Below are 14,586 nucleotides of genomic sequence, written 5' to 3' on the forward strand. Positions count from 1 at the left end.
AGTTGGAAAACCTTCAGTTAGGTTCTGTTACCTAACTCAGTATTTTCCAACCAGTGCGCCTCCAGCTATTGCAAAACTACAATTCCCAGCATGTACTAATCGCCGAAGGGCATGCTGGGAGATGTAGTTATGCAACAGCTGGAGGTTACGCAACTACAACTCCCAGCATGCCGAGACAGCTATTTGGGCATGCTGGGATTTGCAGTTTTGCAACATCTGGAGGGCTACAGATTATAGACCACTGCACAGTGATCTCCAAACTGTGACCCTCCAGATGTTGCAAAACTACAAATCCCAGCATGCCCAGACAGCAAAGAGCTGTGTGGGCATGCTAGGAGTTGTAGTTTTGCAAGATCTGGAGGGATACAGTTTAGAGACCACTGTATAGTGGTCTCAAACTGCAGCCCTCCAGCTGTTGCAAAACTACATATTCCAGCATGCACAAACAGCTATCTGTGCATGCTGGGAGTTGTAGTTTTGCAACATCTGGAGGGCTACAGCCCCAGACTGTAGCCCTCCAGATGTTGCTAGGCAAACTTACCGGCTTCCGTAGGATCCAGGGAGCCGTCCTCTTCTGCCGCACAACGTCGCCGCCCGCCGATCTCCGTCGTCTGCAGCCTCCGGACGGGTAAGTGGATCTTCGGCGCCCGGTCCCCTTCGTTTCCCCATTCTGCCCCGCCTATTGTGGGTGGGCAGGACGGGGAAAATGAAAGTTAACCCCCCCCGCCCCCGATCTGCTATTGGTGGTCGCGTCTAGACCAACAATAGCAGGGATAGGAGGGGTGGCACCCCTGTCACCTCCCTCCTATCCCTTAGGGGGATTGCAGGTGTCTTAGACAACCACGATCCCCCTTATATTCCGTGTCACCGGGTCACCATAGACCCGTATGACACGGAATCTGCGCAAATCGCAAGTGTGAATTCATTTTTGATTTGCGCTGATCGCCGACATGGGGGGGTCTAATGGGGCATTTGCACGGGGTGCCTGCTGATGGATATCAGCAGTCACCCCGGTCTGGTCCCCGCCGGACGCATGGATAAGCCCTTCATCCTTAAGTACAAGGACGCAAGGGCATATGCATACGCCCTTCGTCTCCAACAGGTTAAGGACCAAGCCCTCTTTAACCTTAAAGGGGTATTCCAGGATTTTTTTTATTTGACTATGCTACAGGGGCTGTAAAGTTAGTGTAGTTTATAATATAGTGTCTGTACCTGTGTGATGATTTTCTCACAATTTTTCTGTGATTTTTACCCCAATATTTATTTTTAACAGCATACAAAATGACTGTTGTCTCTGATTTTTCCAAGGTTGCAGCCTGACTCACTAGTCAGCTGATGACTGATGCAACAGCTGTAGGCACCCTGATTGAAAACCACAGGTCTTTTGAATGGATGCAGGTCATTTATATTTCAATGGGTGGGGTGACTGATGTGTGGGAGGGAGGGAAATGGAATTATGGGATTTGTAGTCAAAAAAAGAAAACTGAAACAGGAAATACCAGTTCACAAAAAGCTAGCCACAGTATTATGGTAATCTCACAACCTAGCCATTTAGCCCCAAGACAAGTGCTGATCCTTCTTAAGCATTTCCATTACTGTCTGCCAGGTACATACTAAAATCACCTTATGGTGGATAGCCCCTTTAAGGACCAGGCCAATTTTATTTTTGCGTTTTTGTTTTTTCCTCCATGCTTCTAAAATCCATAACTCTTTTATATTTCCATCTATAGACCCATATAAGGACTTGTTTGTTGCGTGACCAAGTTTGTAATGAAACCTCTCATTTTACCATAAAATGTACGGTGAGCCCAAAAAAATGTTTTTTTAGGGAGGAAATTTAAATGAAAACCACAATTTTACACATTTTGGAGGGTTTCATTTTCACACTGTACACTTTACGGTAAAAATGACATGTTCTTTATTTTGTGGGTGAATTTGATTAAAATGATTCCCATGGTTTGATACTTTTATATTTTTGTACAGCTAAAAATAAATGTAAATCTTTTTGTACAAAATCAGTAATCTAAAATCGCCCTATTTTGACCGAATATCATTTTTCCGTATATAGGGCAGTATGAGGGCTATTTTTTTTGCACCGTCATCTGTGCTTTTTATTGATACCACATTTGCACATATAAAACTTTAAGATAATTTTTTATTCATTTTTTTATTATTAAATGTGACTAAAAAGCAGCATTTTTGGACATATTTTTTACGTTTACGCCGTTCACGTACGGGATCATTAACATTATATTTTGATAGTTTGAACATTTAAGAATGCGGCAATACCAAATATGTTCATTAAAAAAATTACGCTGTTTGGATGTAAAAATTAGAAAAACTGACAATTTTCATTTTTACTGGGGGAGGGAAGTTTTCACTTTTTTTAAAACTTTTTATTTTTAAATTTTTCAACTTTTCTTTTACACTTTTTATGTCTAGCAGCCAGGTCTTGTCTACAGGCAGCACATTTGCAGTCTTGTTCTCATGAGTGCCGTGTCTTCCTCCTCTATCCCATCAGTTATTTACAGAGGAATATATGTCCTTCAGACAACAGTATTCGCCCAGTCACCCATTTGTAGGGCATCTTAGTTTGCCCATGACCAAGTTGGTAGTGGAGCAGACACTACCATGCCATCTTGTTGACTCCAAAGCCTTCAGATCACTAATGGGGTGTGCTCAGCCCAGGTGGCACATACCTAGTTGCCATTATTTTGCTAAATAAGCTTTGCATTTTCATGTGGTGAAGAGAGTGGGCCACTCCATGCAGTTTTTTTCTGTTGCATTTTTCCTGTTACCAGTCATGTGATTCTTTGATCTTGTGACTTCTAATAGAAAATTTTGAAGAAAAAAAAATATACAAAAAACAGAAATGGTCTTTCGGAACAAAACAATACCATAGCTACAGCATGCTGCATTTTTTTTTAAATGTCCCAAAACAAACAACAACAAAAAACAAAAAAAAAAACGTTATAGGTAGAGCATTTTTTACTTCCTATTGAAGTGAACATATTTGCTGGACACATTTCTTAAAAATTGCAAATATGAGATTAATTGTCATCAAAATTTTGTTTTTTGTTCCCCTTTGTTAAACCAAAATCCAGAACTTTTGTCACAATTTCATCCAGCATAGCTGTGATCCAGTTGACTCTTATCTAGAATATGAACTGGATTTGGATTTCAGTTATTTTGGTACCAATCTGCTTTTCCAGACAATATTGTGAGCTTTCTATTTACATTTTACTTGAATAAATAGAACAAATTATACTATTCCTAATTACGCATCACTAGATCACTGCTTATAGTTAGGTGTCATTATGGGTAGTTATATTGGTAACAAAAATCATACCAGATAATAATGCGACATTTTTGGTTATTTTGACCTTTTAAACATAGCAAATTAGCTGTACGTTCTGACATTTCTGGCCATGGGGTAATTAAAACTGCTACATATAAATTGAGCCTCAGGATGGTATTGGCTGCCAGTATTTAATTCATGCTTCAATACCAATCATTTTACCCAGTCAATGACACAGATAGACGCAGTTTGTTCTACCGTCTCCGGTATTATTGCAGCTGACTTTTCAGCTCCTATCGCCTTGTGACACATTTCATTCTATTCAGCCCTGCATCAGGTCCATAGCTTATTATTGTTCAGCCAAAGAAAAAAAGCACACACACTTTCAAGTGACTCAGGGTCAGATTTCCTCCGACGCTATTGTAACCACTTTATAGACTGGCAATGCATTCAGATTCCCCTTATAACAATGAGCAATCTGCAATAGGAAGGTTTTAATAGAGATTTTTTAACCTCTTAAGGACCAAGCATTTTTCCAATTTTGCACTTTCGTTTTTTCCTTCTTACCTTTTAAAAATCATAACCCTTTCAATTTTGCACCTAAAAATCCAAATAATTAATTATTTTTTGCGCCACCAATTGTACTTTATAATGACATCAGTCATTTTACCCAAAAATCTACATCAAAACAAAAAAAAAAAAAAAGAAAAATCATTGTAAATTTTGGGGGCTTCCGTTTCTACTCAGTCCATTTTTTCGGTAAAAATGACACCTTCTCTTTATTCTGTAGGTTCATACAATTAAAATGATACCCTACTTATATAGGTTTGATTTTGTTGTAATTCTGGAAAAAATCATAACTACATGCACGAAAATTATTAGGTTTAAAATTGTCATCTTCTGACCCCTATAACATTTTTATTTTTCTGCATACGGGGTGGTGTCAGGGCTCATATTTTTATCAGTATCATTTTTGTTTTGATCGGAATTTTTGGTATAAAAAGTGACCAAAAATATGTAATTTTGGACTTTGGAATTTTTTTGTGAGTACGCCATTGACCGTGCGGTTTAATTAATGATATATTTATAGTTTGGCTATTTACGCACGCGGTGATATCACATATGTAATTTTTTTTTTATTTACACATTTTTTTTTTTTTTATGGGCTGCAATGGTAGAAGAAACTTCAAAAAGGATCTGGGCATCAGCTGCGCAATCCATGTTCAAGGACTTCACAGTACACATGGAATAATGAAGATTTACATTTATTGAGCCAACAAACAAACGTTTTTGTTGGCATCAGTGGCGCGATCCATGTTCAAGGACTTCACAGTACACGTGGAATAGTGAAGCTGTACATTTATTGAGCCAACAAACAAACGCATTTCAAGACTAGCACTGTCTCTTTCTCAATGTTAGTCTCGAAACGTGTTGTACAAATAATAAATAAATGTACAGCTTCACTATTCCACGTGTACTGTGAAGTCCTTGAACACGGATCGCGCCACTGATGCCAACAAAAACGTTTGTTTGTTGGCTCAATAAATGTAAAGCTTCATTATTCCATTTGTACTGTGAAGTCCTTGAACATGGAGTGCGCCGCTGATGCCGGATCCTTTTTGAAGTTTCTTCTACCATTGCATCCTATGATCGGCGTGGGTTTCCACATCGCCGATACCTGGGTGGCTGCACCATGCTTACATGCTATAAGAGGTGGTTGTGTCTAACACACAACCCCAAAAGGTGAGCATAACCGCCTCTCATTTTTTCATTTAGCACTCAGTGTGATTTAATGTAGCAGACATACTATCCCACAAAAAGCTCTGCTGTCTTTTGCATAGATACAGCTCTCCATTTTTTTTTTTTATGGAAAAAGGGGGGTGATTCAGACTTTTATTTGGGAAGGGGTTAAATCATCTTTATTAACTTTTTTTTTTCATTTTTTTTGCAATGTTATAGCCCCCATAGCATTGATCAGTGTTATTGGTGGTTGATAGCTCAAGCCTGGATTTCAGGCTTTGAGCAATCAATCACCGATTGGACAGCAGGAAGCAAGTAAGGCACCCTCCTGATGCGTCCTAGCTGATCAGGACATTGCGCTTTCACCACGATGGTACCGATCAGCCTGACTGAGCTACCGGGAAGCTTTCACTTTCACTTTAGACGTGGTGGGCAACTTTGATCACCGCGTCTAAAGAGTTAATGCCGGACATCTGCCTGAATGGCGATTTGGCATTAGCCATGGGTCCTGGCTGCTGATAGCAGCAAGGACCGTGCGGGTATGATGCGAGCTCAGCCCCTGAGCTTGCTTCATAACCCTGCCGTACCGCAGCACTGTTTATAAACTGCGTTTTGCGGCAAGAGGTTAATGCACAAACGCAGACCCTAATGTGACATCTAGTGAATTGTAAGGACTATTCTAAGAAGTTCTGAACTTGCTCAGTTAACCAAATAATATGAAGGTGTTCTAGGAATGTCTAAATATTTACATAAAATATATAAAAAAGTTAAGTCAGTTAAGTTAAGCTTGTTGCAGGTCTTTAAAGGGGTTATCTAGGGAAACACTTTTTTTTATATATCAACTGCCTCCAGAAAGTTAAACAGATTTGTAAATTACTTCTATTAAAAAATCTTAATCCTTTCAGTACTTATGAGCTTCTGAAGTTTAGGTTGTTCTTTTCTGTCTAAGTGCTCTCTGATGACACCTGTCTCAGGAACCACCCAGTTTAGAAGAGGTTTGCTATGGGAATTTGCTTCTAAACTGGGCGTTTCCCGAGACACGTGTCATCAGAGATTACTTAGACAGAAAAGAACAACCTTAACTTCAGAAGCTCATAAGTACTGAAAGGATTAAGATTTTTTTAATAGAAGTAATTTACATATCTGTTTAACTTTCTGGAACCAGTTGATATATAAAAAAAAGATTTTTCCTGGAATACCCCTTTAATACTGATATAGCCAAACAATCAGAATATGGGATGCTGTTTATCATAAAGACTAACTTTAAATAAAATCTGTCATTGGGATGAACATCAGGTATTCTCTTTCAGATTAAAGTAAATCTAATCACTGAAGAATATGTTAAAGTATCAACTAAACAGCAATCTGTGCTCCATGGCAATACCATGAATGGTTAGTATACTTCCATGAAATAAAGTATATATTTATTATTTTTCTATTGGTGCACCTGCATGAGGGTTTACTTTTTGTGAGTCAAGTTGTACTTTCTAAATGACAATTTTGGGGTACACATACTGTAATCTGCTCATTAGATTTTCATGAACAATCTCTTGAAAAGGAATAGAAAAAACAACAATGCCACCATAGTTCTTTTTGTTGGTATTTACTGTGGCATCTAATATGTTAAATTGCCAGGATTGGACTCCTCTGCCTATAACAGTTGGAATTTTGCCGCTGATCGTATGGGCACAGTGAGAGTTCCCCCCGATCAGAGCAAAAAGAAAAAATTGTACCTACCTGCCTCTGATCTCCCGTGAGGGCCATTCTGTTGTTGCCAGTCCCCATTGTCAACAGTTCCTGCTCTCTGTCCCAATACACATCACAAATTCCCACTTGGGTTATTGCTACAACTTGTGATTGGCTGAGCAGTAATTTCATATGTTATTCTCAGTATGGTCATGACACCAAAAATAATGATTCTGATAATAAATGAACAGTTAACTCAAGTTCAGCAATTCCTTCTAATATTGTTTAAAGGCGGTGTCCCACAATAAAGTATTACTATAATACATATCATTTCTTAACGGAAATAATTACAAATATTTTTGTGTTAAGATTTTACTGTTACATACAGTTATTGTTCCCCCTGTTGTTGTTATTATTAATGCAAAAAACATTCACCATATGTGTTTAGTGTCAGTAAGGAAAAGCCACTTCTTGTGCCCAAATTCTTATTGTCTGGTCTTCGTGGTAGTAGGACTCTTTTTGCTTCCCATGTTGAAGAGGATGTGAACAGTGGGACTGAGTTACTGAGCAGGTGTGACCACTAGAGATGAGCGAACTTACAGTAAATTTGATTCGTCACGAACTTCTCGGCTCGGCAGTTGATGACTTTTCCTGCATAAATTAGTTCAGCTTTCAGGTGCTCCCGTGGGCTGGAAAAGGTGGATACAGTCCTAGGAGACTCTTTCCTAGGAATGTATCCACCTTTTCCAGCCTGCGGGAGCACCTGAAAGCTGAACTAATTTACGCAGGATAAGTCATCAACTGCCGAGCAGAGAAGTTCGTGACGAATTGAATTTACTGTAAGTTCGCTCATCTCTAGTGACCACCAACTTTGGACATATTGAGTAGATGTTTTATGAAGGAACCAAACAGGCAGTGTAATAGGATAAGATATTAAAGTTTGTTGTCTTAGATTTCTTGTAAAGTCCTAACAATTACTTTTTCATCTGTAATATTCAATAGAAAATTTTCCAATAAACCTAACGATAACTGACAGTCATGGAAAGTCCTGTCACTGACAATATATTTGCTGACAATGAACCTGCTCTACCTACATAAATCTGTATGACAGCAACATAACAGTAGCTATACTGTATCTAATCTTCTTTCCGTTGTACAGTTTCCAGTGGCAAACATTGTCAAATTAATGTTGGAAATAATTGTTGCTAAGATGACAGTGTCCTATAAAGCAGGAGATTAGTACCGTGTTTCCATGCCTGAAGAGCTTATCTTCAATAGATAAGGTTGGACACTTATCTCTTGCTGTTATTAGTTGAGGTGCTTCATATTTCTGCACCTGCTCCGTATCTAAGGAACACACAGGTTCAACCTTGTGGTGTATTTTGGGTAGGTCATGATGACCGTATGTTGGTCTGATTAACAATGGCCACAGTAAAAGATTGTCTGTTTGGATCTATATTCTTTTTGCATGAGAGGTGCACTTGAAAAACCTATTCAGAGAAATGAAGTCTGAGATGGGGGTCAGTCTGAGATGGGAGGTTGTGGAGGCCTCAAAGTTCTTTTTTTTTTTCAACTGTGTTTTTATTGAGGAATTTTTCGTAGAAGTATATAAAAAAATACAAAACAATGTAAAGTAAACTAAATCACACCGACTTAGAGCAATTATATGCATCAATGCAATTATGTGAAACTAGACATGGCCTATGACAGGAACAAAGCAAAGTCTCAGGAACAAATAAAGTACACCTGAACACCAAACATTATCAGTGGTATAAAAACTTAGCATTAGGTCAGAATTCCCAAATAATAGCATGAGCCCATTAAATGGACCTTACAGGGCAGCTTAGGTCAAACAGCCAAAAAGTAAACAACACACATAGAGAACATCTAAAGCACAAAACAAAGAGGGAAGAACACACCAGGGAGTTGGGGAGGCAGAAAGGTAATAGGGGTCAGGGGCAATGAGGAGCAGAAAGGGAGGCCCTCAAAGTTTTAACCCCTTAAGGACAATGGACGTAAATGTACATCCTGATGCATTGGTACCTAACACATCAGGACGTACATTTACACCTTGTACATGACGCGAGCATCGGACTGCTGCTTGCAAAATGCACGTGATAGCGCTGATGTCCACCATTAAACCCTTAGATGCCACGATCAATATAGATCACAGCATCTGCAGCAATACAACATTTGAATGGATGATCAGATTGCCCGCAGGTCCCCTCACCTGCTTCGGCCATCAAAAAAATGAGCCCTCATACAGCCTTGTATACGAAAAAATTAGAAAGTTATAGGTGGTCATAATAAAGTGACTTTAACCCCTTAAGGACCCATGACGTATACATACGTCATCACACCCTGGGTCTTAAGGACCTATGACGTATGCATACGTCATGGTCTTTTCCTGGTCTCCACCGCTCACCCGGCGGAGATTGGAAGCAGATCCCTGCTGAAATCCTTCAGCAGGGATCCAGGGCAAACGCCGAGGGGGGCCATGTAGGCCCCCCATGTCGGCGATCGTCGCAAATCGCGAGGGAAATCGCCCCTGTGATCTATGGCGATACCGGGCTGATCGGGTCTCTGGGACCCAACCGCCCGGTAATTTTGCATGATCCCGGTTGTCACAGACAGCCAGGATCATGCTGGAGGCTAGGAGCGAGGTGGCAAGCCTGCCACCTCCTCCTATCCCCTGCGATTCTTCGGTTAGCTAACCGACCAATCGTGGGGGGGGGGCGGTTACTACCTCCCGCCCTGCCCGGCCCCTGGAAGTCCGGAGAGGATGGGAGGAAGACCAGAGGACGCGGCGGGGGACAGGGGAGTGCTGGGGCCCCGGTAGTTACCTCGTCCCTGAAGACCCGGATCCCGGCGATGAAGACGGCGGCGGCGACAGGTGAGTGGATCTTCAGCCGCGGTCGGGCCCTTTACAGCAATGCACGTCGCCGTAAAGTGACATGCATTGCTGTATTGGGACCCTGTATACTACAACTCCCAGCATGCCCAGACAGCCCTTGGCATCTGGGCATGCTGAGAGTTGCAGTTTTGCAACATCTGGAGGTCCGCAGTTTTGGGACCACTGTGCCCTTCCAGATGTTGCAAAACTACACATCCTCAGCATGCCCTTACTGTCCAGGCATGCTGAGAGTTGTAGTTCTGTAACATCTGGCCCTTCAGATGTTGCAGAACTACAACTCCCAGCATGCCTGGACAGTTTTGGCATACTGGGAGTTGTAGTTTTGCAACATCTGGAAGGGCACAGATTGGGAACCACTGTATTAGTGGTCTGCAAACTGTAGTCCTCCAGATGTTGCAAAACTACAACTCCAAGCATGCTGAGAGTTGTAGTTCGGCAACATCTGGATCTAAAGATGTTGCCGAACTACTACTTCCAGCATGCCTGAGAATGTTTGGGAGTTGTGGTTTTGCAACAACTGGAGGCAAACTGGTTGGGAAACATTGTCTGTTTCCTAACTCAGTGTTTCCCAACCCGTGTACCTCCAGCTGTTGCAAAACTATAACTACCAGGGTACATTCACATGGGCAGGGGCTTACAGTGAGTATCAGGCTGCAAGTTTGCGATGCAGCAAATTTTGTGCGGCAGCTCAAACTCGCAGCGGGAAATTTGCTGTAATCCCCCGCCCGTGTGACTGTACCCTAAAAACACTACACTACACTAGCACAAAATAAAATAAAAAGTAAAAAAACACTACATATACCCCTACACAGCCCACCTCCCCTCCCCAATAAAAATGAAAAACTTCTGGTACGGCACTGTTTTCAAAATGGAGCCTCCAGCTGTTGCAAAACAACAACTCCCAGTATTGCCGGACAGCCGTTGACTGTCCAAGCATGCTGGGAGTTTTGCAACAGCTGGAGGCACCCTGTTTGGGAATCACTGGCGTAGAATACCTCTATGTCCACCCCTATGCAAATCCCTAATTCAGGCCTCAAATGCACATGGCGCTCTCACTTTGGAGCTCTGTCGTATTTCAAGGCAACAGTTTAGGGCCACATATGGGGTATCGCCGTACTCGGGAGAAATTGCCTAACAAATTTTGGGGGCTTTTTCTCCTTTCACCCCTTATGAAAAGGTGAAGTTGGGGTCTACACCAGCATGTTAGTGTAAAAAAATATTTTTTTTACACTAACATGCTGGTGTTGCCCTATACTTTTCATTTTGACAAGAGCTAAAAGGGAAAAAAGCCCCCCAACATTTGTAATGCAATTTCTCCCGACTACGGAGATACCCCATATGTGGGCGCAAAGTGCTCTGGGGGCGCACAACAAGGCCCAGAAGGGAGAGTGCACCATGTACATTTGAGGTGATTTGCACAGGGGTGGCTGATTGTTACAGCGGTTTTGACAAACGCAAAAAAAAAAAAAAAACACATGTGACCCCATTTCGGAAACTACACCCCTCACGGAATGTAATGAGGGGTGCAGTGAGAATTTACACCCCACTGGTGTATGACAGATCTTTGGAACAGTGGGCTGTGCAAATAAACATTTTTGTACAGCCCACTGTTCCAAAGATCTGACAGACACCAGTGGGGGGTAAATGCTCACTGTACCCCTTGTTACATTCCTCAAGGGGTCTAGTTTCCAAAATGGTATGCCATGTGGGGGTTATTTTGCTGTCCTGGCACCATAGGGGCTTCCTAAATGCGACATGCTCTCAAAAAGCCAAATATGACTCCTTCTCTTCTGAGCATTGTAGTTCGCCCGTAGTGCGCTTCAGGTAAACTTATGGGGTACCTCCGTAATCAGAAGAGATGGGGTTACAAATTTTGGGGGGTATTTTCTGCTATTAACCCTTGCAAAAATTTGAAATTTGGGGGGGAAACACACATTTTAGTGAAACAAAATTTTTTTTTTACGTATGCAAAAGTCATGAAACCCCTGTGGGGTGTTAAGGCTCACTTTATTCCTTGTTACATTCCTCAAGGGGTCTAGTTTCCAAAATGGTATGCCATGTGGGTATTTTTTGCTGTCCTGGCACCATAGGGGCTTCCTAAATGCGACATGCCCCCGAGCAAAATTTGCTCTCAAAAAGCCAAATATGACTCCTTCTCTTCTGAGCATTGTAATTCGCCCGTAGTGCACTTCAGGTCAACTTATGGGGTACCTCCATACTCAGAAGAGATGGTGTTACAAATTTTGGGGGGTATTTTCTGCTATTAACCCTTGCAAAAATGTGAAATTAGGGGGGAAACACACATTTTAGTGACATTTTTTTAACATTTTTTTACATATGCAAAAGTCGTGAAACACCTGTGGAGTATTAAGGCTCACTTTATTCCTTGTTACGTTCCTCAAGGGGTCTAGTTTCCAAACTCGTATGCCATGTGTTTTTTTTTCCTGTTCTGGCACCATAGGGGCTTCCTAAATGCAACATGCCCCCAAAAACCATTTCAGAAAAACGTACTCTCCAAAATCCCCTTATCGCTCCTTGGCTTCTGAGCCCTCTACTGCGCCCGCCGAACACTTTACATAGACATATGAGGTATGTGCTTACTCGAGAGAAATTGGGCTACAAATATAACTATACATTTTCTCCTTTTACCCCTTGTAAAAATTCAAAAATTGGGTCTACAAGAACATGCGAGTGTAAAAAATGAAGACTGTGAATTTTCTCCTTCACTTTGCTATTCCTGTGAAACACCTAAAGGGTTAAAATGCTGACTGAATGTCATTTTGAATACTTTGGGGGGTGCAGCTTTTATAATGGGGTCATTTGTGGGGTATTTCTAAGGTGAAGAGCCTTCAAATCCACTTCAAACCTGAACTGGTCCCTGAAAAATTGTGAATTTTGGAAATTTTGTGAAAAATTGGAAAATTGCTGCTGAACTTTGAAGCCCTCCGGTGTCTTCCAAAAGTATAAACTTGTCAATTTTATGATGCAAACATAAAGTGGATATATTGTATATGTGAATAAAAATTTTTTATTTGGTATATCCATTTTCCTTACAAGCGGAGAGCTTCAAAGTTAGAAAAATGCTAAATTTTCACATTTTTCATAAAATTTTGGGATTTTTCACAAAGAAAGGATGCAAGTTACCAAAAAAGTTTACCACTATGTGAAAGTAGAATATGTCACGAAAAAACAGTCTCGGAATCAGAATGATAAGTAAAAGTATTCCAGAGTTATTAATGTTTAAAATGACAGTGGTCAGATGTGCAAAAAATGGCCGGGTCCTAAGGTGTAAAATGGCTGGGTCCTTAAGGGGTTAAACATACTAATTTTTTCAGCAGTACAATAGTGGAAAAGCATGTAACCATGGGTATCTTTTTAATTGTATTGACTCACAAAATAATGAGAACATGTTACAGTAAAGTGTACAGCGTGAAAATGAAACCTGTGGTTTTCTTTTCAATTTCCCCACACAAATAATATTTTTTTGGTTACGCCATACATTTTCTGGTAAAATGAGTGATGACACTGTAAAGTAAAAGTGTTCATGCAAAAAACAAGCCCTCATATGGGTCTGTGGATGGTAATATAAAAGAGCCATGATTTTTAGAAGGCGAGAAGGAAAAAACAAAAATGCAAAAATAAAACTGGCTTGGTCCTTAAGGCCAAAATTGGCTTGGTCCTTTAGGGGTTAAGCAATGATATCCTATACTGCAGCAACCCTATAGTGTGCCTCCAGCTGGAGGCACACTATAGAGTTGGTCACAGGTGGATCCGCAGCAAAATATACTGCAGATCCATTGCGTGTGACCCTATCCTTAAAGGAGTTCTCTGGTGAAAAACAAATTGTTTTTAAGTCAACTGGTGCCAGAAAGTTAAACAGATTTGTAAATTACATACCTACTGAGGAAAGTGCCGTGTTCTGCTTGTAAGCGCCCTGAAACACGTCTAGGTGTATGATTTTATCACCGATATTTTATTCACTTCTGAAGGACCGACTGTGGGTTAAACCAGCAATACCATCTAAGTCTACACATCCAGGCGGCATTGCCAAGCGCCTGGGACGTCACACGCCATCAGGATACCACGAGGTCTGCACCGCTAAGATTCCAACTACAGCGAGAAAGATTACGGGAGCGGCTATTATTCACACTGGTCTGTGGCAGGCAGACCGCCGCGGTGACTCATGCCAGCGTCTTCACACCACCCGAAATTTGCGGACCTCTTCAGTTGTCCTCAGGTGATGTTACAGTGGGACTCTATTCAGGCTGGTAACTATTAATCCACCCATTCCTTCCAATATATCAGGATTCTATATCAGTTACGGGACTTTAACACATCTCTGGATTATCAGTTGCCGGACTATTGAAAGTGACATATTTTACTATATTTTTATATTTTTGTAGAAATATTAAATATCGGTGTTTATTTCTTATTGCAAGTGTATGTCTAAGTAAATCTATTTCTTTTCCTCGGCACAAGGGCCCTGTGCAATGAGGCTAAGTTACATTAATTGACATTTTATATATTTTAAAAAAATGGTATCCTATATTTGAAGCACGATCCAGCTATTTATTTATATTATTTCTCATCCATGTATCAGGTAACTGGTACTAGTCTTGAGGGGTTGGTTATTGTTTGAAAATATTGTTTTAAATTTCCAGCACCTGGTGTAGGTGTACAACCTCCTTACCTCCGCTAGTTAATTGTGAGCTGCACAACCTCTTTGTTTTTTCTATTGAGATTTGTAAATTACTTCTATTTAAAAATCTTAATCCTTCCAGTACTTATCATCTGCTGTATGCCACAGAGGAAGTTCTTTTCTTTTTAAATGTATTTTCTGTCTGACCACAGTGCTCTCTGCTGACACCTCTCTGTCTCAGGAACTGTCATGAGCAGGAGCAAAAACATGTCTACCTTCTCTCAAATAGAGTGCCACAATTGCTCACAG

The 14,586-nt window shown here is 40.9% G+C and overlaps 1 protein-coding gene across 2 annotated transcripts in view; it reads left to right on the plus strand.

Moving 5' to 3' along the window:
- PITPNM3 (PITPNM family member 3) overlaps positions 1-14,586 on the plus strand; it is a 735,635-nt gene that overhangs the window by 179,972 nt on the left and 541,077 nt on the right. The window contains exon 2 of one of the 2 annotated variants that reach the window (XM_056558420.1): positions 6,349-6,430. The exons of the other annotated variant lie outside the window; for it this stretch is intronic. Coding sequence (XP_056414395.1) covers positions 6,424-6,430 — 7 coding nt within the window. The 5' untranslated portion in view covers positions 6,349-6,423. The remainder of the gene's footprint in view (positions 1-6,348; positions 6,431-14,586) is intronic. 2 annotated transcript variants of the gene reach the window in all.

This window comes from Hyla sarda, chromosome 2 (assembly GCF_029499605.1).
Source record: "Hyla sarda isolate aHylSar1 chromosome 2, aHylSar1.hap1, whole genome shotgun sequence".
NCBI classification, from domain to species: Eukaryota; Metazoa; Chordata; class Amphibia; order Anura; family Hylidae; genus Hyla; species Hyla sarda.